The 27,767-nt window shown below is 57.8% G+C and overlaps 1 protein-coding gene across 1 annotated transcript in view; it reads right to left on the bottom strand.

The window, feature by feature from the left end:
• RBPMS2 (RNA binding protein, mRNA processing factor 2) overlaps positions 1-25,403 on the bottom strand; it is a 28,162-nt gene extending 2,759 nt beyond the window's left edge. Inside the window, exons 1-6 of the mRNA XM_082004917.1 lie at positions 25,221-25,403; positions 12,434-12,511; positions 11,711-11,749; positions 11,111-11,173; positions 9,457-9,607; positions 8,634-8,782 (exon numbers count right to left, since the gene is read on the bottom strand). Coding sequence (XP_081861043.1) covers positions 8,634-8,782; positions 9,457-9,607; positions 11,111-11,173; positions 11,711-11,749; positions 12,434-12,511; positions 25,221-25,280 — 540 coding nt within the window. The 5' untranslated portion in view covers positions 25,281-25,403. The remainder of the gene's footprint in view (positions 1-8,633; positions 8,783-9,456; positions 9,608-11,110; positions 11,174-11,710; positions 11,750-12,433; positions 12,512-25,220) is intronic.
• Between the last annotated feature and the right edge of the window lie 2,364 nt (positions 25,404-27,767).

Raw genomic sequence — 27,767 nt, 5'->3', positions numbered from 1 at the left:
GCAGGAGTCTCTCACCAGCTCGGTTAGATGTGCTGGATCCCAGGCTTCAGCTCCAGGCTCAAGGCAGCTGTCTGCAGCCAGACACGCTGGGCTGGTTGGACTCCTTGCCAGACACCTTCATGAGGCCAGTGGATGCTCCCAGCTCGCCCCATAGCTTGCTCCGTGACACAACAGCCAGGTGCATCCCAGTCAGTCCAGCCTCAGGGCCTCACCTAATGTCATGACCAACGTGCTATCCTGGTGCCACGCGCACCACGCCTCCACTTCTCCGGTAGCCTGCGAGAGACCCAAGCTGCACCCTCGCTCCCTGGCCTGGGGCCACCACACGGCTCTGGGGCACGGTCCTCTCCTCACACCAGCATGGGCCAGGAAGGCTCACAGCCCGCTGCGGGCAGTGGCATCGATGACACCTTATGGGGCCACCACAGCAGCGACCAGGGCGAGGACCAGCATTACTTGCTCCCCACCAGCCCGGTCACCGGGAGCTGCTCGCTCAGCAGAGCCACATCTCCTCGGCAGCCAGCAGTCCTCCTCCCCAGCCAAGGACTCCCACGCCGGCACCGCTCCCCTCCACAGCTGGAAGCGGTTTCCTCCTGCCCCGCGGCAACAGGAAACTCCCCCTGCGTTCGCGGGGCTGCGAGCGCTCGGCCGCCAGCGCTGCCTCCGTCCCACGCCGGGCCCGGGGCGAGCAGCACGGCCGTATGCAGGCAGGCACAGCAGCTGCACGCGTATGTGCAAGACGGCCGCCCCACACACACCCCAAGGCTCCTCGAGCCTCTTTATCCCCTCCTCGGGGGGCCTGAGCCAGCTTCTGCCCCGCATGCACACCCCACCCCAAGCCTGGCCAGAGCCTCCAGCATCTCCAGGTTCAACAAAGTCCTGCTTTTCTCCTAAAACACGCGCTGTTGGTGGCTCTGGCACTACCCTCCACTTCTGACGGACCATCTCTCCTTGCCTTTCTCCCGGCGGCCGCTCATAGGCGCAAACCCGACCCACAAGTGGTGCAGCTCAGTAGCCAGAAGGGCTCAGCCTGGGGGCTGGCAGGAGCTGGTGCAGACGCCATGATCCTGGGCACAAGCCAAGGCTCTGACACACCGGCAGGGTGAGGGGATGTCCTGCCAGGTCTTTTCATCCCACAGAAGGATTAAAGTCCTTGATGGGATGGAGCAGGAACACCCCCTCACTAGGGAGGCTGTTTCTGAAAGCAGCAGAAAGCACTGCAAGGACCAGGTCAGAGCCAGCAGCTAGACAAGAGGACATGCTCTTTTAGGACAGCGGCACCTGCCAAGGCAGTTTTCACATCCCTCAAAGAGTCTCGGGCACCTCTTTTTACCAGCGAGGGTTGGCGAACAGGAGGTTCCCGGAGCCACCTGCAAGAGGACACCAGCACAAAAGACTGCGTAGGGTTGTCCCAAGAGCATTGCGACCCGGCAGGCCAAGCTCCCTGTAGGGAGCAAGCTTCTCCGAGGGCTTTCGGAAGATCCGTTATCTCTCAAAATAGAGAATCTGTCAATGAGGAAGCGGAGGAAGAGTGGATGGCGACATCCAATGCCGGGCGAGGAACGCAGAGCAAGGGAGGCTTTTACTGGAAGAGACGCAGTTGTTTCTGGAGCTGCATTAGCTCACAGTTGGAAAGGAGTCTGGCCACGCCACTGAAAACATCTCCTGCTCGCCCACCCATAGGGACGGGAGACACCACCAGCCGACTGCAGCCAGCCTTGCGCTGCCGCGTTCAACATCTGTCCCAGAAAACAGCTGGAGAAATTTGTGCCTCTACCTGCCACCTTCCAGAGGTCAGGTGAAACGTCCAGAAGGGAGGAGCCTCTCCCTTGCTGCAGCACACGACCAGCGCTACCTAAAAATCACAAAGAAACGATAAATTGGGCAGATAAGCACCCCATCAGTGCTTCACTCTCCTTGTCAAGTCCTCCACTGGCACTCCCAATTACCCTCAGAATTTAAGTTTCCTCTCTTGCCCACTGTGCTTACGGAGAGGAATTCCTTCAGCAGGAAGAGAGAGGGGAAGGGAGGACCGAATACACAGATCCATCCTCAAGGCACCTCTAGCTTGGGTGGCCTGCCTCTCCTCCTTAGTTACTTCTAGGTCTGCTTATCTTTGCTCTGCAGTCAGCCCCAGCATCTCACAGAATCATTGGGGTCGGAAAAGACCTTTAAGATCATCAAGTCCAACCACCAACCCAACACCACCATGCCCACTCACGGAGTTCAGGACTATCCCTAATAACTGGAACAGACCCAGCCACCTCTTCCCCAGGTAGCAGAAAGGCTCCCTGTCCGGGATCAAAGCACTCCGTTGTGCTTCTGGGAGCTGGTAGGACCCCAACAAGCATGTCTGAGAGCTGCATCTAGTTACCAGCTGCTGACATGGCATCTTCAATTGTGCTGCTGAGACAGCATCACCCCGGCAAGCCACGAGCACTCCGCGGTCACCATGTCCCCCAGGCTGCACGTCACTGGTTGCAAACCTTGGCCAGGCTACACTGGTGGCCAGTAAGAGCTGCTCTGAGCAACCTGATCTAGGTTGAAGATGTCGCTGCTCATTGCAGGGGGTTGAACTAGATGAACCTTTAAAGGTCCCTTCCAACTCACACTATTGCATGATTCTATGAAACATAGCTGATGGGAACATGACCCAGGGCAGGCAAAGACATCCATTAGTGCTCTCTGGACACACACTTCCACCCAAGCCACCCACTTCCAGCATCCTTCAGGAGGCTGGGTTGAAGAGACGAGCATCCAAATGCTTGCACGCTGTGCAAGACCCAAGCAGCTCAGCTCACCACCAAGAAAACCTTGCTGCAGTCAAATCAAGCACACACATCTCCCCAGGCAGCTCTGGTGAGGGAGAGCTGGAGGATCAGCACATCATCTCACACCACATTGAGGAGCACACAGAAGGCAGGCACTGATCCATCCTATTGCTTAGGAGTCATCTTTTAACGTCCATCCAATGCCTTGTACCTCTCTGGGCCTTGAGGCAGCTTATGCTACAGCTTGTGGAGACACTCTCATCTCGCAGACAGCGGCAAACAGGCATTTCTCCTTTTCCCAGAGTGGAATTGAGTTGTGCTGCTTTCCTTTAGGTTGAGCTTGCCAGGGAAAGCCAGTGCTGGCCACAGGTCAGGAAGTCACTTCTGATGGCATCTCTGTCTAGTTCAACTCATCAGGTACAGTTTAGCAAGACCAGCTGCTCAGCAGGTACCTGGAGGAGCCAAGAACATCTCCTGCCTGCTTTTCTCTGGGTAGGAGGAAACGTCTGGCTTGGGGAGAGCTTGCTCAGGGCCTCTTGGCCAGCTATGCCAGCACTAAATTACCAGAGTTTAGGAAGACACCATAGCTATGAAGGTCTTGAAGAGTGCTTCACACCTCCAGGAAGCATGGAGATTGCCTAGAAAAAGTTATCCAGGGAAGTCCTGCATGACAACCCCAAACAAACAGGCAACAAGTTATTAGGCACAGAAAATCCACCACTGTCTCCAGCCTCCCGTTCCAGGGAGGGTCTATCACAGCTTAGCTGCCACAACATGAAGTTCAGGAGATTTTGCAGATGGGACCATGAAGTGAGTCCAGAGGTCAGTGGTTCACAGGGGCAGGTTCCCCATTGTCCAGCAGATCTACCATGGTGGCCATTGCTTGATGCTCCAGGGCTCAGCCAGGCCTGGAGGTGGTCACACCCCCAAACAGCAGCATCCCAACAGAAGGCAGTACTTGAGGAAGAACACAGCACCTGAGCCCACCCTGGCAGATCTTCCCCATGCTCCCAGTTCTCCAGGGCCAGCACCAGATCACAGCCACTGGGATCTGCCTCACATCCATCCGCAACAGCAGCCAGTGCTCAGGAGATCCAGCTTGCTCCAAGCCAGCCCAGGCAGCAAACAAGAGGGACAGGTTCTCTTGGAGCACTGACCTCTCCTTCCATCAATGGGCTCTGCCTCAACTCAGTGCTGGGAAGCCTCAGGGTCCTGCCGGGCTCTTGCACCACTACCACCACCAAGCCATGATCCAGGACTGCCCCTTCCACCCACCACTCACTTGGACAGGTCCCAGCTTCAGAGGCCCACCTCCACCAACTCCTCGAAGCCTCCAGACAAGGCTGCTGCCAGCAGCAGCAACGTGGATGCTCTGAAGGCACCTTAGGCAGCCCACCCCCAAAAAGATTGGCATCGGTGAGCTTTCAGTCCATGACCTGCTCCCTGCCTTAGAAGCATCTACCACAGACACTCTCCCAGGCTCTCAGTACCCAACACGTCAGCCTGATCTCCTACAGGCACCATGTGGTAACCACCACCGGCCTCACCCATGTTCGTATAGGACAACCTGCATCCAGCTGCTGCTTTCCAGGGCAAGTCCTGCCCATAGCAAGAGTCCTGCCCTCAAGGGTGCTGCCACAGCTGGAAGCATCTCTTTGCAGAAGAGCTCCAGGAACTTCGATAACCCCTGGCTTCGCCTACCAGCCACCCAGAGCCTGGCTTAGAGGCACCCCAAAACAAGTGGTTTCACATCAGAGAGGCAATGCAGCCCAACTCCATCACACAGGCGACAGATGAAACTGTTCACCAGGTCCAAGCAGAAAGAGACGAGCTGTATCATTGGCTCTACGCTTTTGTCAATCCCTCCTCATCTTCCCAGGAGACCAACTCTGCACATCTTCGCACCTCACAGACTTCCAAGGTCAAAGGCAGACCTGGGCCCCCATCTTTGATGACTTCTTTCCCCAACATCACTGCCACACAGAGGGAAAAAAGTCTACCCAGAACCACTGCAAGGAGAAATGAGCCAGGACTCGGTTCCTGCAGGTAGAGCTGTCCACAGCAACCATCCTCCCTGCCAATCAGTCCCAGGCCAGGCCATCTTCCCTCTTCTCAAGCTCCCAGTTTCCTACACCACTCCCATCTCTCCCAGGCTGCCGATTCCCATCGTTACAGCTCACAAGACCTGCGTCCTGCCTGCGATTTCAGGTTGCAAGAGAGAAGCCAAGCTCCAGGTAGGAACTTGCTCCATTTCCAGTAACTGGAGAAGAAAGAGGTGAGATTAGACCCACAATTAAGGGCAGGGTCTGTCCCGGTATGCAATCCTGGAACAAAGTGACCGGCAAGTGCTGTTGTCTAACGTGCCCGCTAGAATTTAGTTGTGTGCTATCACTATCACGTCACTCACCTCCCCCACCGTGTGCCAGGAGTGAGGTCAAGGTGTATTTCTGGTTGCCCTCAAAGGGTCGTGGTTGGGGAGAAACCAGGTTTCTTTCAGACCGAGTGGCAGGGTTGTCTCTGCCCTGGCTCAACCGGGCTGCTCCCCTCCCACCAGCAGGACCTGGCTGAGCCTGGCTCAGCTGGGAGGAGTTGATGTAAGATGGTGCCATGCTGTGTGCGCCATGTCATGTGCTGCCAAGTTGGAGATGTGGGTTAGAAAAGAAGGCCTGGTATCTCATTCCCCAGGCTCTGGTGGGTGGGTAGCGTGAGGCCCATGCACTGGGTTGCCAAGGAGATACGGGCTACAGAGATGGGCAGAAGCTTGCAAATCCCATGGTGTACCTTGGAGGAGAGATGGTTACCTTACCAGTCTTTCCAGACGTGGCTGCCATCATGCTTAACACTTCTAGGAATGGAGCTGCCGTACAGCCACTGCACTAGCTGCAATAAGGCATCACTAGGGTGTCCCATCTCCAGGGACAGCTCTGAGCTTCGGGGCTAGCCTGCGCTGGCATCATGGCTGGAGTTCACTAGGGACATCAAAGGAGGGATTTGAGAGAGGGTGGGAGGGAAGGCAGATGGGACAATCTTCAAGTCAGCAGAGTCCCCACAGGTAGAGGCTCTCAGTGTGCAGGGCCAGGCCACAGCCACGTCTAGAGCAGCCTGCCGGGAGCGTCGGTGCGGCACAGCGGCACCAGGAGCACCAGCCATCAGTCTGGCCCGCGAGCGGCTTACCGACGGCCGCCAGCGCGCGAGCCGGGGGCCGGCCAGCCTGGCGCCGTCTCCTCCCAGCCCTCCGAGCGGCTCTTCAGGGGGTCGCATAGGCGCGCCGCAGGGGGAGGCCACCTCCTCTCCCGCTCGCTACCGGACTCGAACACAGAGCTGCGAGAGGACGCGCACTTGGGGTTCAAACCTTTTGCAGAAAGCTCTCGGGTTAGCTACAGCCTCCGACCTCACGCCCGCTTGGGGACCGATTCCTACGGAGCTGCTACAGCTCCGGCCATCCCCGTGGATGTCCTCCAGCCAACACCAGTCGTGGGAGAAAGAACCATAGCTGTCCTGGAGGACAACCCATGCGCCCATCACCCTGCCAGCGAGGCAAACCAGCCCCTACCAGAGAGGTCAGAGGGCTCGGCACACCAAGACTAAGGTTACAGCTTTTAGCCCAGTTTGTGAGCCAAAGTCATCCCACTGACTCGCTCCACCCTGCCTCGGCTCTGCAAGGGAGAAGGCTCCAGCCTGGAGACCAGGCAGCTCAGACCTGCCGGCCTGAGTAATGTTTAACCCCATGAAACTTTATTGGTAACATATCCTGCGCCAGAATGTCTCCCTGCGAGGTCACTGCCGGCTCAAGCACAACGCAGCAAGGAGCAGCTGTAACTGCTGGGCCAGCCCAGCTGCTCTTCAGAAGAGAGCTGGGTCTGGCCACGGCCTGGAGGGGCTACGCTGGCTTCCTAAGGCTTAGGGGCATCACTTATGGACCTCCTTGGGCAGGGAGTCCTACCTATACAGGGAGCTCCCTAGAGCCTCAGGGTCATTCTTCAGGCCAGAAGACCTCTTTGAAAGCTAGCAGTCTGCCAACTGGAGGGCAGGAACCAAGACCCCAGTTCCTGCGAGAACTGAGACTCCTTTTCCCAGAAGGAAAAGGCTCTGGCTGAAGGTTGCCTTGATACTCCCCACTACTTTAGGAGAGCAGAGTTTTCCTCCCCCACCAGGCACCATAAAGTTTTGGTGTCTAACCCTTGCACTCGGGGTACCCATACAGTTACTGATGATCGTCCTTGAAGGAAGTGCAGTAATGGTTTCACCCGCCCCAACCAACCCTCAGCCAGGCCAGAGGGGTTTTTTTCCTGGTCCTCCTTGCCAGGGGTGATTCAGCACACAACAGCCCTTGTCTCCACTACCCTACACTCAAGGGGCAGGGAAAGGAAGACATCTGCTCTCCTGGGCAACCCGGGAGCAGAGCACACTCCTGTAGTTGCGGGCACCATCTGTAACTTTTGCAGAACACCAGCAAGCACAACCCTCCCAGGGAATGACCAGCCTGGCTCTGGAAGGCTCTTGGTAGAGCAAGCCAGTGCCTGGTCCTGCCCTGGGCCCCATGTATTTCTTGCTTACCCTGCAGGAGCTTCAGCCCAACACTAGTTCACCAGTAAGAGGGGCAAAAGCAGAAGAGGCCTGCGGATGTGCGAGGGGCAGGATAGACAAGCCTACAGAGGCCAGGAGCTTGCATCCCCTCCACTGCCTCCAGATTGCATTTGGGAAACAAGCTTGGGTTGAAGCTGGGCAGTTACAGTCAAGACACTTGCAGGAAGCGAGAGGATGCCAAAGGGCCAGCTGAGCTGGCCATCGGCCAGGTGGACAAGGTGAGGGGACGCTGCTCTTCCCCTCAATTTAAGCAGGGAAAAGTGGAGCTGAACACCCTCTTTGGCAGGGCAGAGCGCAGAGGTTAAGCCCCGACACTCTGAGGTCTAAGCCCAGAGTCCCACTGCCCTCGTCCCCCATGGCACTACTGCCAGAGCAGAGACCGAAGCAGGCAGAGCACAGCCGGCCGGTAACACCACGCAGGGCAGGGACAGGGGCTCCATGTTCTCCTGTACAAGTGCTCCAAACCAAGCACCTTAACCCCGTATTAGGACACTGCTTCTCTGTCTTGGCTTTCCCTTGGCATTGCCGTGCTTTCAGGGACTTCACGCTCAGCAGGGCTGTTGGTCTCAGTACATTAAAGCATTCCAGTTTCAGACCAGTACAGGCATCCCTGCGCCTCCAGCTCTCAGCAAGCATACCCGGGGACACCAGGTTGTAGCAGCTGGTTGCACCAGCCTTTCCAGAGGCTCCTACACGGAGTCGCCCTCTCTAGCCTGCATCCATGGGACCACTGTCCCATCAGAGTTCCTCACTCTGGCAAGGCTCCGACCACCCACCTGCACAACATCCTCCTCCAGCTTCAAAAGTGCTGGAGTCGCTTGGCCCAAGGGGGTCCCAGCTGAGCCACTCGGCTTCAGCACTGAGCTAAGCCTGTTGCCTTCACTGTGACTCCAAGGAGGACATTTCATAGCTATTTCACTTGCTGGCAGGAGGCATTTCCTCCCAGCAGTCCCACAACACGCTTCTCCGGCCATGGGGATGAGCCAAGTCGGCCAGAAATAGAGCCCTGACTTCCTCCCGTCCGCCTGCCTCTCGCGGAGAAGCGGGCTGGACCTGCAGGGTCAGAAACCATCGCCCAGCTCCGACCGCTCTCGGCCGCGTAGACTTCTCCCCTGCGGTTTGCTCAGGGCTGGGGGGGCCTCTCCGCACGCTTCAGCCGGGAGGGGGCTTTGCCCAGGAGCCAAGGGGCAGAGGCCAGGGTCAAGCTGTCCAAGCAGAGACCCACGGGAGCGAGGAGAGCCCGGATCCTGGCACAGGAGGCGGGGAGCGACTCACCTGAGCGTGAAGAGCAGCGGCCGCAGCGGCAGCCGCCGGGTACGTGAAGGCAGCGTGGGGGATGGCGGGGGTTAGCTCTGTGGTGTACAGTGGGTAGGGAGCCCACGCCTCGGGGGACGCTGGAATGAGCGCCGCTCCAGTCAGGTCATCTAGACGGGAGGAGACAAGGTGACAGCATCTCAGTAGCCGGCCCCAACAGCCTGCTTTGGGGACAGGCTCTGGAGTCCCAACCCCGAACTAAGGCTTTGCGCTGCCATCTCAGCGAGGTGTAGCATACAGCACCCCCGCAGCGTCTCTGTGACCGGCTGCTCCTCTGGCCTCTCGGCGGGGCCGAGAGGATCCAGGAACACACTGCATCACTGCTCAGCACCCCACGCAGGCTTTGGGCAGGCTGGCTCACGCACACAGCAACAGGGCTGGTGCCACGGGACGGCGGGACAGACAACAGGGCTCTCGGCACCACGTTTCAGGCTGCCCAGCCAGCCTCAGTGGGGCTGCTTGCCCCACCAGGCCACGCTGAGGGTGCATGGCACGGGACTCGTCCTTTCTGCTTGGCACCTAGGCATGGTTTAGAGGATGTCTGGTGTCGCTGGAGCTACCAAAGCCAACTCTGTTCTCCCAACACTGCTAGTGCTGGCCAGAAGCCTTATCAGATGCCTGTTTTTCTCCTGCAACCCTAACATGCTGGCCTTCCCGCACCAGGCAGGTTTCAGCCAGACCATACGTGGGTATGGTTTCCTTTCCACCCTGGCAGCATTCCCAGGGTTGGGCATCTCCCAGGTTGGGCCAGCCACGGCCTCAAAGTCCCTCCCAGCATACTCACAGGGGTCCCGTGCAATGAAGTGTGCACCCAAGGCAGGGTGGATATTGGTGGGGTTTGGTGTGGCCATCAGCTTGCTCTTAGCCATCTTTGTGTTGGCTTTAGCAAACTCTAGCCGCAAGGTCTGGGGGTTCTCTGGGTCGAAGCGGATGCCCTGTCACAGAAGAAAGCACAGGAATCTCTCAGAGGTGATGTTTCCAGTCCAAGCACAGCCTGTGTCTATTCACAGAGCAAAACCCAACCAGGGAACCGAGGCCATCATGCTGCAGTCACATGCACAGATTTTTGTCACCTCACTGCAACACTCAAGCTCCCACATGCTTGTATTTCTATCTTTAGCTGGCCTAGGACCACTGCTTCCAACGTGAGGGACACTCTTTTGCTCCTTACATGCAGTTCACCGACCAGCATAGTAATGATAGCTACCAACACTGGCCAGGAAAGACCTGTCCACCAGAGCTGGGATAACCCCATCTATACTGGAGCTCCCACAGCTTACTGCCAGCCTGGGCAGAGACACCAGCACATGTGCCCGGGGTAAGATCTCCAGCAGAGCAGAATTAGATCAGCATGGCTTACTGCCTAGATCCAACTAACTTCTGCAGGCCCGCATGGGATGGGGATCATTCTGGCTGTGCCTGCCATGTTGACCATCCTCAAGACATTTTCTTGAGCTGCAGCAGTTTGGAAGTGCCGGGAAAGTGCTAAAGAGCCCGTACCAGACAGCTTTAGCCCTGCCATTGAAACAGCAGCATGGGAAGGCTGGTTTACTTCCTTTCTGAAGGAAGTACCTTCTGGCTGCCAGAGTCCAGGACAAGGACCTGCTCTGCTGAACTGCGACACGCTTTTCATCAGGGCATTTGGTAAGTGAGGCTTTAACGAGGCCACTAGCACCAAGCAAGTCCTGCAGCCACCTGACAGACCAGCTTGACAACAAGCCTGCTTCACGACCCACATACCCTGATGAGCTCCACCTAGAGCCTCAAAAAGCTGATGCTAAACACAAGTTGAGCTCCACCTGCCTCGTTAAAGCATTAAAGAGCATCAAATGGGTATTACCCTATGCCTGTATAGGCCTGGGAACCACCTATACCCCCAACACCTCTCTTCTCATCTGTTTCCTCAGGGTTGGTTCATCAGATCTTCAGAGGAAATCTACCTGCTTCAGGTACTCCAAGCCAAGCTCAAGTCAAGCAGTCAATCTAGGATGAGGCCCCACCTTGGTGCTCAGCACAGACAGCAGGAGGAAAAGCTCTTTGAAGAGCAGCTCTAGCCACACATCAACAGTCATAGGTAATCTATGCTCATTTGAACAAGGTGGGGGGGGCCCTCTCAGTCCACAACTCTTCCCCGTACAGCACTTAATGGATAAGGAACAGGATTCACAGCCTGGATCCTGTTATCAGAGGCCAGCTGTTGAGTAAGGAGGTACATGCCAACTCGAGAAAAGTAGCCTTAAACAGCTCTCCTGCTTCCCTGGTGGGATGCTGCAGGACCATTTATCTTCCCTACTCAAAGTTCACAGCTGAGACACCCTGACCTCTCCTATGCTACAGTCAAGCCAAGCATCACTCTAGCCCAAAGCTCCAGGTCTAGCTCCAGCAGGGCGCATGGGGCCCAGCCCTCCCCAGGGCCTCCCGGCACATCAGGTACTCACATTCAAGGCATTCTTTGCTGCTTCAGCACCAGCCCGGCTGTCAAAGGTCACAAAACCAACTGGCTAAAAGAAATAATGCTGATTTCAGTTTGGAAGCCTATTCCAGCTCCTCAGACTACCCTGCCACCCCCTCTGCCCCAGACAGCTGGCAGCAAGGAGAAGAGGCCATCTAAAGCTGCAGAGCTTGAAGGGTCTTGGGTCATCAGCCCAAGATTCCTGCTCTGCATCTGCTCCCACCACACCAAAATGCTTTGGCGTTCCTACACATGGGGACACTGCTCACCCTAGTAGCCCCCACCAAGGGTACACCTTGCCCATAAGGCCTTGATTAGGATGGGATTGGGGAAGGTTTCTGGCAGGACAGGGTTTGAGGCTGAAGCATATATGGCCTTGGGCAGCAAGAGAAAGTATGGAGCCATTCAGCAGATGCTGAGAGCTGGGGGTGCCACCAGGTCAGTGGAGGTGAGCAGAACCCAGCTATATATGAGGTGCTGAACACAGACAATGCTTTACACAGTGAAATGGTATCTGCCCCCACCTCCCAGCATGTCTGGTTTTCTAGCAAAAACCAAAAATACCCAAGCTGGAAGAAGAAGGTACCTGCTTTGATGTTAGCTTGATCAGTGACCCTTCATAACCCTGCAGAAGGGAAGAAAGCAAGTCAGCGTCAGGTTCCTGAAGGAGCCAAACTACAACCGAGACATGATGCGACAGCTCCAGGAGTTCCTGTAGCACCAAACCCTTCACAAGGCAGGGTTTGCAGCAGGAGTAGGTACACTAACACTTCTCTTTCCCACCAAAAAAGACGACTGAGATTAGACTAAGGGCAGAGCAGGTATCTTAGCTAGTCCATTCTGGCCCTTTGGGAAGGAACCCCATTTTCTAGCTCTTTGTCAAGCTACTAAAATGAGCACCCTGCCTGGCTAGTGCCCAGAGACCACAGAGCACCCTGTGCTAGAAGAGTGCAGACAAGGGAACCCCACTTCCCCCAAGGACAGCCTAGGTGGTGGAAGGACAGTTAGGGGATCAGGACACATCCTCAAGGAAGGGCTGGTCCAGTTGGGCAGCAGGGCTGACCAGGCAGCCTTCGTCAAGTTTGGAGACAGCATCATTTCAACAACAGGCTCCAGGGGAGGTTACCCAGCTGCGCGCAAGCCATAGAATACCATGCTGGTTTCATAACCAGGCTCCCCAAGCTTTCGCAGAAGGCCTACCTTCCACTTCGTCCTTGCTTTCCCCCCGCCCCGAAAGAGATTTTTGCTGCAAGCTTGGCCACAAGACAGCATCTTTCCCACCAGAGACCAAATTTGAAGACCTTCTTACCTTGAATGGTCGGAAGAGTAAGTAGAGCTCTCTGGGCTTGATATCCACAGGAAGGCCACTGACAAACAGCGTCCGTACCTAGGAGAGAGGTCAACGAGGTCTACTGAAAGGAGATGCTTAGTACCACAGTGGGAGTACAGAGCACAGTTCAGAAGCCTGGTGCAATAAGAGTAGGACACGTTGGACCAAAGGTGGCCTTGCAGGCACTAACCCTTCCCCACATTAGAGAAGCATTTTCCAGGATAAAATAGACCCAGTCTCCTTCCCTGCCACAAAGGATTTAGACTTTTACAAAAATTCAGTCTCTAGCAGACTAGTCTGGCTTGATCTTGATGACTAAAACCTGAGAAGATTGCTAGAAGACCATACACTGCCAAAAAACAGTTTGACACATACCAAAGGTCCAGAAGAGACCAGTACAAACCCCAGTTGCCTCTCTAGCTCTTTCTAGAGATCACACACTACATCTCCTTTTCCTAGCCTGTCCCAGCACTTTTCTTCAGCCACTGATTCAAAGACAACCCTCAATTTTGAAAAAAAAAAAACAACCCCAAAAACCAGACCTCACTGCTATACTTGCATCTTTTGACTTCTGCAAAAGCCCCAGAACATCACTGGGAGGATGATTTTTGGGTCTGTCCCAGCTCCTTCACCAACACACATCAGATCCTTCAGAAGTTGCTCCCAAACCAGCTCTTATAGCATTTGTTCTATTGTGCCTAGCTAAAAGCCAACTGTGCTGCACCAAGTCCATGTAGGCTGCTGCTCTTCCCAAGCTGCAGAAGACAGGTACCAAGACCAAATGCACTCAGCATGTATAAGAAAAAAATACAGTACCAGAGGAAGATTTCAACAGGTAGCTGTTGAAGTTATCTATAATAGTTCACATGAGTGGCCAGGAAGAAGAAACAGTGCTGAAGGCTCATGGCCTGGGAGGACCCTGCTCAACAGTCAGACCATCACGGCCACCTTCTCCCTGCAGTAGATGTTGGCTGGCAGCCTATTTCCATAAGCAGCAGCAGGATGAAGCTGCCAAGACTTCTTGTAAGTCAGCACAGAGCTGGAAAGAGAAGTTATGCACAACAGAGGTCACCAAGACGCTAGTCATCATTAACAAGGACCAGGAGACCACGAGCACAGCTCGGCCAGCACTGGCAGATAGGCAAGGGAAGACTGAAGACTAGAGGAATGAGATGGAGCTCCGTGTTCCTCACTTTTCATTGCACAAGGATGCCACCCACCAAGCCAGTCCCAGACAAGCCACAAGAAGGTTATGGGACAGCACTGCCACCCAGATGCTCACAATGGCACCAGATGCTTTGGAGCTGCAAAACATGCAGCAGGACCGGGAGCCCTAAACCAGAGCCCAGACTGGAAGCGGGCCAGGAGATGGTGTGACCCCATTACATTTGCAGGGCAGAAAGCACTCTGCTCCCACATTTTAGTTTTTGCTCAGCAGCTTCCTCTTCCCCAGGCAGAGCGGGTTGTATCTGACACCTTGTTAAGCCTCTTTTGCCACCAAAGCGAGCGGCACATGCTCACCCTGCTCCCAGGCTGGAGACAGCGGCCACCGAAAAAACACAGGAGCGTGCAGCAGAGCCTCTGCACCCTGTAACTCTTTGGGGACAGCCAGATTCAGACTCCTCCAGGCAGGGAAGTTTCTCCTAGTTGCAGGAGAAAGCACACACCTCCTTGAGCTCCTGTGCCCAAGAGAGCCCTGCCAGGGCAGATACTCTTCACATCAACTCAGGGGGCAGCCAAAGCCCTCCAAGATGGACAGCGATCATGAAAGTCTTGGGGTCCTTTGCCCCTCTTGCTCTCCAGGCATGCCGAGACAAAGGGCTGCTACCACCCCGAATCAGTGCGCAGAAGCCTTCTCCAGCCTGGCATATCTCAAGACAGCTGCAGAATACAACCACCGATCATCCATTCCATCCCCTCCCCGGCCCCTCAGTGTAGACGGCCCTACCACGCACCCCAGATTTTGCTTTGCCCTGTCTAGGGAAGCGGGATGCTACCTGGAGCACTCCAGAAACACTTTCCACGCCAAGGCTCAGTCCTACGGTCTCCCCACCCAGCCCTTCATTTGATGCATCACTCCAGGGCCGCCTCCTGCCCAGAGAGAGCCCGCAACAGCACTGTCTCTCAGCCTGCTGCCTCCGAGACCTTGGTGCTTGCGCTTCAGCGCGAGCTACGCGGAGCTCCTGCAATGCATTCCCAGAAGACGCACGGCCATCTCTTGCAGGGAAGGAGTGTGCAGAGTCTGGTGGCACACGTGTGCCTCAGCCATGTGAAAGCACCATCCCTTTTCAATATTTCAGGATCCGAGTGTGCTCAGACCCCAGAATGAATGCTTCTTCCAAGCAGATAGAAATCCGCATCCCTGTTGGGTCTCTAAAAGGTCCCGTGATGCGTCGCTCAGTAAGTCCTTGCGACAGGCATGACAGAATGGGAGACGCGTGGTCGCTCAGGAAAGGGGAAGTCAGCTACTCGCAGCCCTTGCAACAGCCTGAACAGAGCAATGCAGGTGCCCAGGAAAGCTCTTTGTCAGAGGTAACAAGTTCCAAATGCCAGGCCCATAAGTTGCTGCCAGGGACGGGTGCAAGAGACCTCTCGCAGGCCAAAAGCTTCCCTTGGGCTCCAGGTCCAGTCTGTAACCATACCCAGCATTGGAAGTGGGATCCCAGCCAACCCACAGCACCCACCAAGGGCTCTGGGCAATCCCAAACACCACCAGCTAACATCTTCAAACCAGGTTTAGCCAAGGGCCTCAAGACAGACCAAGGAAGGTCCCTGCTCAGAAGAGCTTGTTAGAAGCAATGAGACCCAGTGGTTGGTTGTCCAAGATCCCTGTAATCCAGCACATCCATAAGTGATCTAGAAAAGGGTAAGGAGAAAGTGAGGATGAGGTTGATGGGAGAGACAAGAGTGACACATTTGAAGGCAAGCGAGAGGGAGATCACTTCTGATACCAGGTATAAACATGGGATCAGCAGCAATTGGAAAGCCAAGGACATCTGGGTTATCCCACAGGAGAAAAAACAGGAAGCAACCTGCCAGTCTGAGCATCATGCGCACTGTGGGCAGCCCTGGTCCAGCCTTCTCCCCCCTGCTCCCAAAAAGAGGACACTGTAGATGAGGGTCTGGAGAAGCATCTTTCAGTAGATTAACCGAACTGGAACTCTCCAGTCACCCCTTTGCAGCCCAAGTCCTGCAGACTTTGGGAGGCCACCAGGACCACCCATGGCTGATGAATCCAGGCTTCCAGCCCTTGCACTCAACATGGCAAGACAGGGTAGGCTTCTGCTTGAATATATTTATCCTGCTTCAACTCCTTGCCACCGAGCACCGGATCCAGGTAGATATTCAGTCTCCCCACAGAGCAGCTGGAAAAGCCACAAGGTAAAAAAAAAATCCATCTAGGGCTAAATCAGGGACTGCCTGGGCCAAACTACATCTTCAGCAGGAGCTTGGAGAAGATCAGCAGATCTCCAGGGATACCTTGTTCTTATGCTCACGCTTAGAATCTGCTACCAGCCACTCGAGACGCCAGGCGAGAGCAACCCCATCTCACCCAGGATGCCAATCTCAACTGGACAGGCGCAGAGAACACACCGGGCAGTGGGGCAGCTCTCGCCGAGGACAGCCCAGCAGGGTGATGCTGCTGGCGGCCCTGCAGAAGACACTTTCCTTTCCGCATCCCTGCCCCCTCTGGGGATGTCCCCAGTCCAAACACCCGGCAGCGATGGAGGAGAGCCATGGAAAACAGGCTTTGTGCCAGTAGGGACAAGACCATCTCTTCCAGAGGGAGGATCCCAGCATAGCTTCCCACGCAGGAGGAGGAGGGAGGGACAAGGACAAACCCATCTGCTGCTCGGTGGCTTTAGGGTCCTTACACAGTTGCGTCTCCCAGAAGAGACACAGACCTAGTGCGAGCACAGCCAGGTCCTTAGCACCAAAGCTTTAAAGAAGCCAAGCAGCAAAACCTGCCTCTTCCCACCACAGCTCCAGCGCTGCCAGGAGGTCAGCATGGGTCTTACAACATCCACATCTTCTGGCCACCTCTGCTTTTAAATGAGAGGGAAAGGGAGTCCTGAGCAGAGCCAGACGCTGCCCCGCAGCCCAGCAAGGGTCAAGTTATGTCAGAAACGTTAGATGCAAAGGCACCAGTACCCACCTCCAGCACTGGGCTTTCGTTACGAGACTGCTCCGAATCCTCCCAGAAGCCAGCAAGGCTGACCCTGCCCTCCCGCGAGATCAGCCCTTTAGCTGCATCACCCACAGCCCTGCTTTTGCACAGCTGTGGCCACTCCAGCCCCCCAAAAAATCGGCCAGGTCCTGGAGCACACTAGCTTTACCACCAGTGGTTGGGAAGCGTCTGAGGACAGTTACGGCAGGAACATGCTCTGGTGCTTCATCCGCACTGTGCCGGCGGCTGTCCCCCCTCTCCAGGCAGCCAGCCCCAGCTACATGGCATTTTTTCCTGGGGACAAGCCCCCTCCTACACACCGATACACCCACCGAGCCTTCTGTCCCATCCCACCAGCAGCTGGGAGCCCCGCGCCATCCTGCTGAGGACCGGGGCGAGCTCCGCCACGGCACCCCGAGGGCAGTCCCCGCTCCAGGCAGCCTCCCCCTCGGCTGGTCCCAGCAGCTCAGGCACACGGACCGTGGCTCTTCCCATGGGAGAGCATCCCAGCGTGGGGGGGATGGGGGGAGCCTCTCGGGCACCCGGGGCTGCTGGCAGAGGCGCCGGGGGGGACGCGGAGCCCCAGCCCCGGCCACCGCCGTGCAGCCGGGGCCACTTGACGCGAGGCCACTGGAATGCAGCGAGGCTGCTGGCTGCCCCGGGAGCCGGGACTTATAAGGCACGGCCGCGAGCTCGCAAAGCGGGGCTGCGGGGAGGGGAACGCTCAGGAGCCCAGCCACGGGGCTCCGAAACGAGGCGGCACCCTTCCCTCACTGCCCCATATGGGATGTGGGGCTGCAGGGCTGCTGCCGCCACGCCGGCTGGACCCGGCGCTGGGCAGTTCTGCTCCTCAGCGCACCAAGCTCCCAGGAAACACAGAGGGAGAAAAAACAGATGGCTGCTCTGCGCCAGGGACCGCTCAGCAGGGAAGCGGGACAGCGTCGACGCCATGGAGCGTGCTGACAGGCTCCCTCGCGGCGCCGTGCCTCAGTTTCCCCTCCGCCAGCAGGGCTCAAGAGCAGAGAGGCTGCAAGAGCTGGCTTGCCTGCTCGCAGTTCCAGCACTGGCTGAACTCCGAGGTCCTCAGGCAGCACTGAGCCCCAGTGCAGGATCAGACCAGGAGCTGCTCCAGCCAGGAGGCCCCGAGCAGCCACCGCCACAGGGCATCTCCCCTGCGCCAGAAATATGTTCACCCATCCCCAGAGGGGAAAGAGGGCCCTGAACCTCCCCCAGCACTTGAAACAAGGAGGGCTTCAGGCATTTCCCTCCGAAGTCAGCCTTTTGCAAAAGAGGCACCCAAGGACCAACATCCTGCTCGCCCGGGGGGAGGAAGGCCGGCTGACCACAAGCAAGCCCAAGTGCACAGGCGCTTCATCCCCCAGGCTGGGGCGTTCTGCGTGCGGCACCGCTTATAGCTGGACCGGCCCCTCCGCAGCATCGCTCACCCCCGGCGCAGGCAGCGGGGTGCCAACGGGGCTCAGCCACCCCTGCGGTCAGGGCAGGAAGGCACTGGAGCCACAGGGAAGCCGGGAGAGGCACCAGCCCCAGCCCGGGGGAGCAGGAAGCACATGGCAGCCGATAAGTCCAGGCACGACAGGGCAGCGCCCAAGAATAGCCTGCAGCCCCGGCGGCGGAAGCGCTGCCGGTGCGGCTCTGCCACGGAGCCTCCCCTCCGCTCCCCACTGTCCCCCGTGTCTCTGCGGGATCTCACGGAGAGGATGGCACCCAGGGAGGCTTCAGCCACAGCAGGGGTTCAAAGCTGTTGAAACATTGGGGTAGGCCTGCTCCACAGCTCCCCAGAGATCACTGTCCCAGCCGGGCACCTCCCCAGCTGAGGGAGACACTGGCTGAGCATCCCCAGGATGCCGTCGCAGCCTCCCACCTTGCCAAGAGGTCTGCTAAGCGAGAGCAAGCATCCCTGAGTATCACAGCCAACTGAAGGACGCTCACATCCATGCTTGCACTACCCAGCCCACTGCACTAAGCCCCTGGCTCCAGAGACCTTCCGATGTTCAGGGACCTACAGATGTCTCTCACCATCGGCCAGAGCCATGGACCTTACCCACGGGGACGCCTCTCACACCGGGTAAGCCTGCTGCAGACCAGCTCCTCCTGCCCACACCCAGGTGTTTGTTCTCCGGGCAGGAGACACAGAGGTGAGACGAGTTCCTGCCAGCCTCTGCCCTAAGCAGAAGACATTGGTCTGGATGCAGGACCTTCACAAGGTATGTCCTTAAACAAGTATATCTGCCTCTGCTTTGTCCTGCCACGAGGCGATTCCAGGGCACTTTTCAGTCCTATGCCTCCTCTGCCCATGGAGAAAGGACACATCCAGAGATGCTCGTGAACCTCTCCTCAAATCAACCTGATTCAGGGCAGCACACTAATGGCCATGCCACAGCCCCACAGAGCATTGCCGGGTATCTCCATGGCCCAACAGCAAGCAAATCTTCCACAAAACCCAAGCGATGGCGAGCTGGAAGTTTGCAGCAGCTCTCCACTGTTGATAGTTGTTATTGGAGTGTCACCCCAATCACAGGGAGACCTTTGGAGACACTGGTAGGATGACAAGCACCCACAGGACTAAGCCACCATTGCATCAGTCCAGCTCTTGGTGAGACAGGGCCACTAGGCAGTAGGGAGGGGCTGTGCTACCCAAAAGTGGGCCAGAAATGCCAATCCTAACCAGCATCATGCCCTGATCTCGCTCTGCGCCACAGGGAACTCTCTTCACAAGACCCCAGGCAGGCACCCAGCCCCTACAACATCGGGGGCAAGGTGGAGGTAAGACCACCAGCCCAGAAGGAGAGCCTGGGGAACAGGGCAGAGCACGTAGCAAGAATGGATATGACACAGCCCAAGCTTTAAGGCCTCCCGCTAGAAACAGGTCATGTCCCAGCCAGCTCCCCACTGGCATCCTACTGTGGACATGGAAACCCCAGGAGGTGAAGTTTCCTTCTCTCCTCCAGTACCTCCCAGAAGAACTGGCTGCTCTCTTCGAGTCCATAGCTTGCTCTGCGCTTCAAGCCACCGCTATAGGTGACCCACCAGAGTCACACTTTCAGACAGACACTAGCCCCCTGTCCTTGAAAGGGGCTGGGAGGGCCACACATCCCCAGGTCAACAGCTTCTGAACATACAGCCCCATACCAAGATCTGACCCCACACTAATGCAAGAACCCATCACCATGTCCTTCACAGCACAAGAGGGAATGTGCCATCCCAACCTAGGAGGTGCAACATTCCCATAGCCCCTTCTGGGCTATGCAGCAGGGCTGGAGATCCTCCCCATGGGCAAGACTGCCCTACTGGGTCCTTGGTCTTCCAGCAACCACAGCCTATGGCCAGGTAAGCTTGTGCTCAGTGATCAAGGAGAGCTATGTGCAAGGCTAGCACATGCAGTCCCATGCAAGTGTCCTCTAGAGAAACCCAGCCCAGAAGCCACCAGGCTGGCTAGAGGCAGGATCTTGTATCTATGCTCTGCCACCGGATAACCAACTGGCCACCTGGGCTTGAGACTGTTGTTTCCCACAGGGCATACAGCAGAGGTCAACATCTTGTCCCTGTCCACAGGACTAGGTGCAGCAGATGACGTTCACCAGACAGATGGACAGAGCAAGCCTCAAAACCATCCCTGCTCCTGTCTCCAAGCAAGAGCCAGCGGGTGAGCCTTGGGGCCAAAGGAAACTTCACCACCCCAGACACACCAAGAAGAGCCCAAACCTTGTGTAAGCCTCTAGCTCCACACTCCCTTGCCATCCAGCCATCATCCGAAGCATCACAACACCCCTCTCTGTTGGGGCTGCACTGAGGAAGACAACAGTCCCTGGGACAGGCAGCCTCTCAACCACACCACGACCCTGCAGTGCAGCAGTCAAAGTGTCCTTGCCAAGCCTGCAGAAGTGTTCTGCCATGCCAAGGACAGGGTCACCTGGCACACATCTCCTCACAGTGCTGGTACCACTGCCTGCCCCAGGGTCCCTCCTCATCAGACACGCTGGGCTGGCTCGGGACCACAGCCATGCTGATGTGCCTCAGTATGGCCCAGGTTCAGCAGCTCCAGTGCTGGGGCTGCGTCCCACTGTCCTGCTCCCTTGCCAGGCATCTCTGGGAACACACTTTTGAGACTGCTCACCTCCAAATCTGAGGAAGCTACTGGGTCTCAGCTAGTGCCTGGTACTCCTGGGGAGAAGGAGCTGAGCACTGTAGGTGAGGTGCCAACCTCACCTCCACACTCATGCCTTGGTGAGGCTTCAAGCCGAAGCCTTTACTTCAGGCACGCAGAGGTCCAGGACAGGCAAAAGCATTGCTCCATGATCCAAGCAGCAAAGTCTTCATGACTCTGCATGGCCATGACCAGCAAGCCCAAAGGGTCTTTAGGCTCCAAAAGCCTTCCACCAGTTCCAGCAAGAGTCATGCTCAACTTCCCACAGTACCAGTTCCTCTAGCAGAGGCATGAGAAAGGACAGCTACCTCCCAGACATCTCCAAGGGCATCCTTCCTACTTCGGTGAGGGGAAAGCAGAGACTCTTGCTAGTAAGGGAGACTTTGGGTTTGGCCTTCATAACTTCTGCAGACACCCCTTCATTTTGAGGCCAAGCAGGGAAAGCTCCGCTCAGCAACTCCTCAGATTAGCCAAGGAGGAAGACTAATTTCTGAAGCTGGGTCTTGTTTACTAGACCAGCTGCACCACCAGGTAGCACCAGGAAGAACAGTTACCTCATCACTGGGACAGCTGGGATATTGATGCTCAAAGAAACTTAGACTCATGTCTAAGAGACTTAGATTTGAAAGAGCAAGAAAGGAGAAGAAAGCTCCTTTACAGGGCATTTACAGAGGCACCAGAACATGAGGCAATAACAGGGAGATTCCCACATCCCTCCCCAGTAAAAGCAACTCATTGATAGACCGAGAGAAGGTCTGGGAACACACCAGTTCCCAGAACCTCTGCATGCATGGCAACTTCAGGGTATTTGCTCAGCCAACAATCTGTCACCAACAGAAAGCTGCATCTAATGTTGAGGGGACTTTTACGATGGATGAACACTGCTCTGAAGCACCATTCTGGTTCAGCAGGACGAAGTACAAGAAGATTAGCAAGTGGCGACCATAACTACTACAGCCCTCAAGTTCTTTGTAGCAAAGAGCGGCATCACAGAGTCATTTGACTTCAGAAATTGTCTTAACCTCATGTTTCAAGTCAGAGCGCTAGAATCCATGCATGCAAGAGGTATCTAGGTCCACTCAAGCAGAGATTACAGAAATCAAGAGATGCCTGGCACCAGTCCATGAAGTGCTACAGACATCCAGCACGTAACACAGGCTGCTCACCAGTGGCATTCCCGGGTAGTTCTGGCAGCCCCAGCATGCAACAGCTAAGAAAGGCCAGGGATGAAGTACTTGGTACCAAGGAGGCCATCTGGGAGCCAAGAGCCTTCTGCCTCCCCTAACAGGGGATTTTCTAACTCTGATGGGCAACACCACAGCCTTGCCATGGACCAGCAAGGAAGATGACCCTCTCCTAGCAGAGCTTAGCCAGGTAGCTTCTCCTGGTCCTCATCTGGGCTCTGCCCACCCAGCACAGCCTCGCATTTGATGCTTTCCACATTCAGCAGTCCATGGTTTCCAAGCTCTACCACAACAGCAGCAGCCATCATCCACAGAGCTGCAAGCAGGCCCTCAAGACTGGCCACCATCATTCAGAGGGAAGGGGCCAAGAGGACATGTGGGATAACCACAGGCTTCAGCCACCTGCTTTAGGCACCTGGACAGCCAGCTCCAGATTTCCCCCGCTCCCCATGAGCCTACAACTTTCCAGTGACCTCCTGGGAGAGCAAGGATGAACTTCTAGACTAGAAGCAACTCTTCTGCATCAGACACCCAAGAGAGCAGGGTGAGCACATGGGGTCCTTATTGCCGTCCAGCCACGAACACAACACGCAGTGCCCATGGTGAGCGAGCAAGCTCCTCCGGCCGCTGGAAGAAGCTCTGCCTGCACCAGGGGTGTGCAGCACCCCGGCAGCTGCCCGTCTCGCACCACCCCTGGGGAGCGCCGGGACACACGCTGCCATGCAGATTGGCGGCTGCCTGGAAAACTAAACAGAAGATAGCAGCGAGTGGGGAGGGATCGGGTTTGGGGAGGTGTCTGGTGAGGAACAGCAGGGACTGACATTAGGCCCTGTTTGTTTAACATTCCCGTTAACAACCTCGAGAGGAGCGAGAGGCATTCCTGTCCTCCGCATGTCACCGGGCAGGAAGGGGCTGCGAGATCCAGGGGCTTGCGGATAAGATAAAAGGGACAGGCTGAATTTGGGAGCTTCGCCCCCGCCCTATCTGGGGCGCACAGCACCCTTCTGCAGGCGCTTGGGGAGGCGGTGAAGGAGGCTCAGAGGGAGGGGAAACGGAGGAGCGTCCGCAGCGCCAGTATCTGGCGGAGTTCTTCCAGCACACCCTCCTGCGTATATTGGAAGTGAAGGATTCCACTTTGCATTAAATGTATTTATCGTTCTGTATCAAGGGGGAAGCTCTGGGCAAGAATTTGGGTGGGAGGTGGGAATAAGCCCCCCAGACCGTGCAGAGGCACTGAAGACAAGGTCATCCCTTATGCCACCATTAGCTGCTTCTGCAGTGAGGAATGGCTCCTGGTCAGTGCAGGAAAAACAAGCGTTCAGAGGGCTCCCGCACGCTCAGAGCGGCCACCACAGAGCCCAGCCCACAGCCTTATTTGTGATGGATCCTGGTGGAGAAAGGGCTTTCCAACAGCAAGGCCACCAGGGGTGGGGACACCTCCCACCCCAGTCCCAGCCCACCGCCTCCCCAGCCTCCTCCAGGGTGGTCGGTCCTTTGCTGCAGGGTGACAAATGCCCCCGGCAAGGCTGCAGACCAGCCAGCTGGACCATCCCGTCCCCCTCCCCACGCACACCTGGAGGTGGCACGATAGAGAGCAGGGGGCCGTTCCGGTTTAACCCCTGTCCTGTGCCCCAGGGATGCAATCTTTAACTCAGTTTCCCAGCCACCAAGCAACCGCTCCGAGGAGGACCGGGCTCCCCAAAAGGGCTAGGATTCCCAAGCTCCCGAAACGCAAGAGCTTCCAGCGCCCACTTCGCCAAACCACCACTCGGCAGCGGGGCACAGGCCGGCTCTGCCCCAGCGCCAAGGGCTCACCCGGCCACCACCTACGAGGCACCAGCCCAGCCGGAGCGACGGCACTGGGGTGTGCCGAGCAGCATCAACCTCGGGGAGCTTTGCAGGCCAGTGAATAATTGGATCAAGGAGCCGCATTGAGCCTTCCGCGCACGCGTGCACAGCCCGTGAAACCCCCTGGTACCGAGCCTCCCCGCACCAGGGAAGCGGCACAGGGCCCCAGGTGCTCCGTCTCTCAACCCACCCACACCAGTGCCACCTGGTGAGGCTGGGACTTGTCACCAGCAGCATCACACCCATGTCCCATCGCATCACCTAAGCCCTGCTCCACACGGGGAACCACTACAGCCGCCTCCTGCCGATCCATTCCGCCCCGTTACCCGGGTCCTTCCACGTGGGGGTTGAAGACCAGTGGGCACGATGGCCCCGAGACAGCTGGTGCATGGGGACCCTCCAGCCCTGGTGGGTGGCGGAACAAGCCAGGCGCCATGTTGCGGCGGCAGGAGCGCACGGCGCGCTGATAGAGAGCGAGGGGAGGGGGAAGAGCACCTCCCCAGTCCTGAGGGCTGGGCGCGGAGGACTGCAGCAAAATGCTACTGAGGCCAGGCGTTTTCCAACACCCTCTCCAAGATGGAGGGCAGCTGGCAACCCACTGCGCCAACGCCAGCTCGAGGGGTGCAACGAGAGAGACGCTGCGCTAACGGCAATGCTACCACGCAGCCAGCGGGCAAACGCATAGGGCTGCGAGCGCCGCTTTGGCATGTGGCTATGGCCAAGCAACCCTCGCAAGCCCTCCCAGAGGGGTCCAGTGGCATCCAGGCTGCAATGGCTGTCCAGGGGAAGGGGGAGTGCTGGCAGGGCAGCTCACAGCCCTCCAGCCCCAACCAGGCTGCCGGCACATGGGGAGCGGTGCCAGGTCTCCATCACCGCGGTCCAAGCGTGTCCCGAGCAGCCCACGCGGGCAGAGCGGTGCCGGGGGGCGGGAGCTCAGTGCCCTCCGGCCGCAGGGGCCTGGGGACGGGACACTGTGCCCACGGGCGCCGGCTAGGCTGGAGGGAGCGGGGACCCCGCGGGGCTACAGGAACACGGGGCTGAAGAGGAGTCTCCAGCCGGGAGCCGGGGCTCGCCCTGCCCGGCCCCCAGCCCCCACCCCCTCCCCGCGACGGCCCGGGGTGCTCCAGCCCCGGCGCCTCCGTACTGCGGCTCCCACGGCCCGGCCCCGGCTCCCCAGCCCAGGGCGGCCCCGGCATCCCGCCTCCGCTCCCCTGGCTACCCGGAGGGGCCAGCCCCGACGCCGCGTCCTCAGTTCCCCGACCACGGCGCTGCGCTTCGTCCCCGGCCCCCCCGTTCCCCATCCCCAGTCCCGACACACCGGTTCCCCATTCCCGACGCCGCAGCCCCGCTCCCCCAACTCCCCGGTGCTCCAGCCCCGCCGTGCCCCGTCCCGGCGCCCACCTCCTCCTCGACGTTGCCGCTGCCGTTGGTGTGCTCGGTGTCCTTGCTGAGGTTGCTCATGGTGGGGTGCCGGAGCAGAGGGGCGGGAAGAGGGGGGTGGCGGTGGTGGTGACGGCGGCGGCGGTGCCGGCTGCTCCGGAGCTCCGCGGGGCCGGGGGTGCCGGTGCGGGGAGCGGTGCGGAACGGCGGTGCCCTCCGGGCTCACATGCGGCGTCCCGGGACCGCGCCGCTGTTAAGGGCCGGGCCGGGCGGAGCGGGGCCGAGCGGAGCGCAACGAGCCGCAGCTGCGGGGCCGACGCGCCCCAGCCCCCGCCGCCGCTCCCGGTACCGCCGCCGCGCACCGAGCCGCGGGGCCGGGACCCGCCCGCCCCCGCCCCGCCCGCCGGGGCCGCCCCCGGGCCGCCCGCCGCCAATCCCGGCCCGGCTCGGCCCCCGGGGGAGCGGGGCTTTTTTTTTTTTTTTTTCTGTTGGGCTCGAGTTATTTTAATTATTTTTTTTCCCCCTCTCTTTTCCACGAAAAACTTTCTCAACTTTGATGAACTTTCGGGCTTCGACTTTCTTAAAGGGCCCGCCGGCCTCTCCGCCCGCAGCGGGGCCGGGCTGCTCCCTCCCGGGCATCCCCGGGGAGGGGGGGACGTGGCGAAACCCCGCGGGGGTCCGAGCACCCCAGGACTGCAGCCCCACAGCCCTGGGACGGCAACTCTGTATCCCTACGATGAAAGCCCCGGGGCCCAGGAACAGCAGCTCAGGAGCTCAGGACATGGGTCCTGTAACCCCGGGACAGTGGCCCCACATCCCCCGGGACGGTGGTCCTAAGACCCCAAGATAGCAGCCCCATCTCCCCCCGGACAGCAGCCCCCGGTTCCTCGGGACAGCCGGTGGGTGCCAGGAGCACAGCCCTGCTCCCAGGCCTGGGACACCTCTGTCTTCTTGCCCTTCTCCCTGCCTGCACCGCTGCCTAACCAGCCTCATCCTAACAAATTAGGCAGGGAGGTTGGCACGGGTCGGAGCCAGGCGCTGGCAGGGTCTCCAGCTCCCCGACGTGGTGCTGTGCCCACCTGCACAGAGCTCCCCACCATGCCCAGGGAGCAGCTCGAGCTGAGAAGGGTCTTGCCTTCTTCCAGGCCTTCATGCAAAAGGGCAGCCCGCAGCTGGGGACGCGAAACGGGAGCAGAAAATGGGGAACGTGGCTCGTTCCTGCATGCCGCATCCCCGCTGCCAGGCAGATGTGTAAAACCCCAATGGCCGGGGGTCGGCCTGCCACGTGGGAGGCGTTCGGGGATCCGAGCCACGTGAGCTTAACCAGTGTTGCTTGTACCCAGTCCTTGCTGCTTCCTCAGCGCCAAGGCTGGGTGGAAGTGAGGGGAAACATCAGCCCTACCCTGCCCCAGTGGTCCCATGGTGCCCCCGGCGCTGCAAAAGCAACGCATGCCCCCAGGACTTGGCTCGCCAGGGTTGTCCCCGGCTGGAGACGCCCCAAGGCACCCATGGCTTGCGCTGTCACAACCACACTGAATGTCACTGCAAAATCAAACTGAGTCCGGGACTGGCCCTGAGCGACCATTTGCTCCCAGCAGTGGCTCAGGGGTGAAGTTTTGCTCATGTGCGAGTTGTGAAAAGGTGTGAGCCTGGCTGGGGGCAATCACAGCTGATTTCTCCACTGACACCTGGGTCTACTGCCCTGTTCAAGCCCCAGCCTCTGACTTGCTTTGCCACCTGGTCATTCAGAAGTTCCCCAGGAAAATTTAACCCTAAAAACTCAGCTGTCCCCATGCACAAGCATCACCCAGCATGACCCAAGGAGCGCCCGGTCCAGCACCAGAGAGGAGGTGCAGGCAGCACCATCACCAAGGTGGTTCCCACAGTCAAGCACGCGCCTGCCAAGCCCCGCGTTGGAGGGGAGGAAACGTGCACATCCTCCTGGGAGCCTCGGCTTTGCATTTCCTTGCTTTCTAGGTTAGGGCTTTTAGCAGCAGCAGCTGTTTGCGTGCGGCACGGTGGATTTGTGTACTGAGTTCTCACACAGGCAGCAGCAAAGCCACTATTTCTTTTTGTCAGGCTGTGTAACGAGCCGCTAAGCCAGAGAGCCCGATCCCTGACAGGTCTAGCAGGACGGGGAGGGGGGAAAAACACTTTTTAATTAAAAAAAACCCAAAAAACTATTGACTTATTTACGATGTTGTTCTACAGGGTGATTTTTTTGGAGACCTTTTGCACAAAGAATACAGCCAGCCCTGCCAAACCACGGTGAGAGCCGCCGATCCACCCACAGCACTCGGCAGGGACGGATCCTCAGCAGAGCAAGGGCTTTCTCTGGTCTTCAGCGATGCTGCACTTCATAACTTCACCCCCAGCGTAAGGCTGCACGGGAATAGCTCCCAAAAATAACATTGCCTGCTGTGCCGAAAAGACTCAGAGCAAGCCTGCCCTGACGAAGACCAGGAATATTTGCTTCCTGTGCTAATTAAGCAAAAACCAGTGTAACCTCACAGAGCTTTCTCAGTGTTTAGGGGTTTGGATTTTTTTACTTTCTACAGACTTTGAGCC

Source organism: Phaethon aethereus (genome assembly GCF_964289735.1).
Source record: "Phaethon aethereus genome assembly, chromosome: 12".
Taxonomy (NCBI): Eukaryota; Metazoa; Chordata; class Aves; order Phaethontiformes; family Phaethontidae; genus Phaethon; species Phaethon aethereus.
This window is presented reverse-complemented; position numbering and strand designations above follow the sequence as displayed.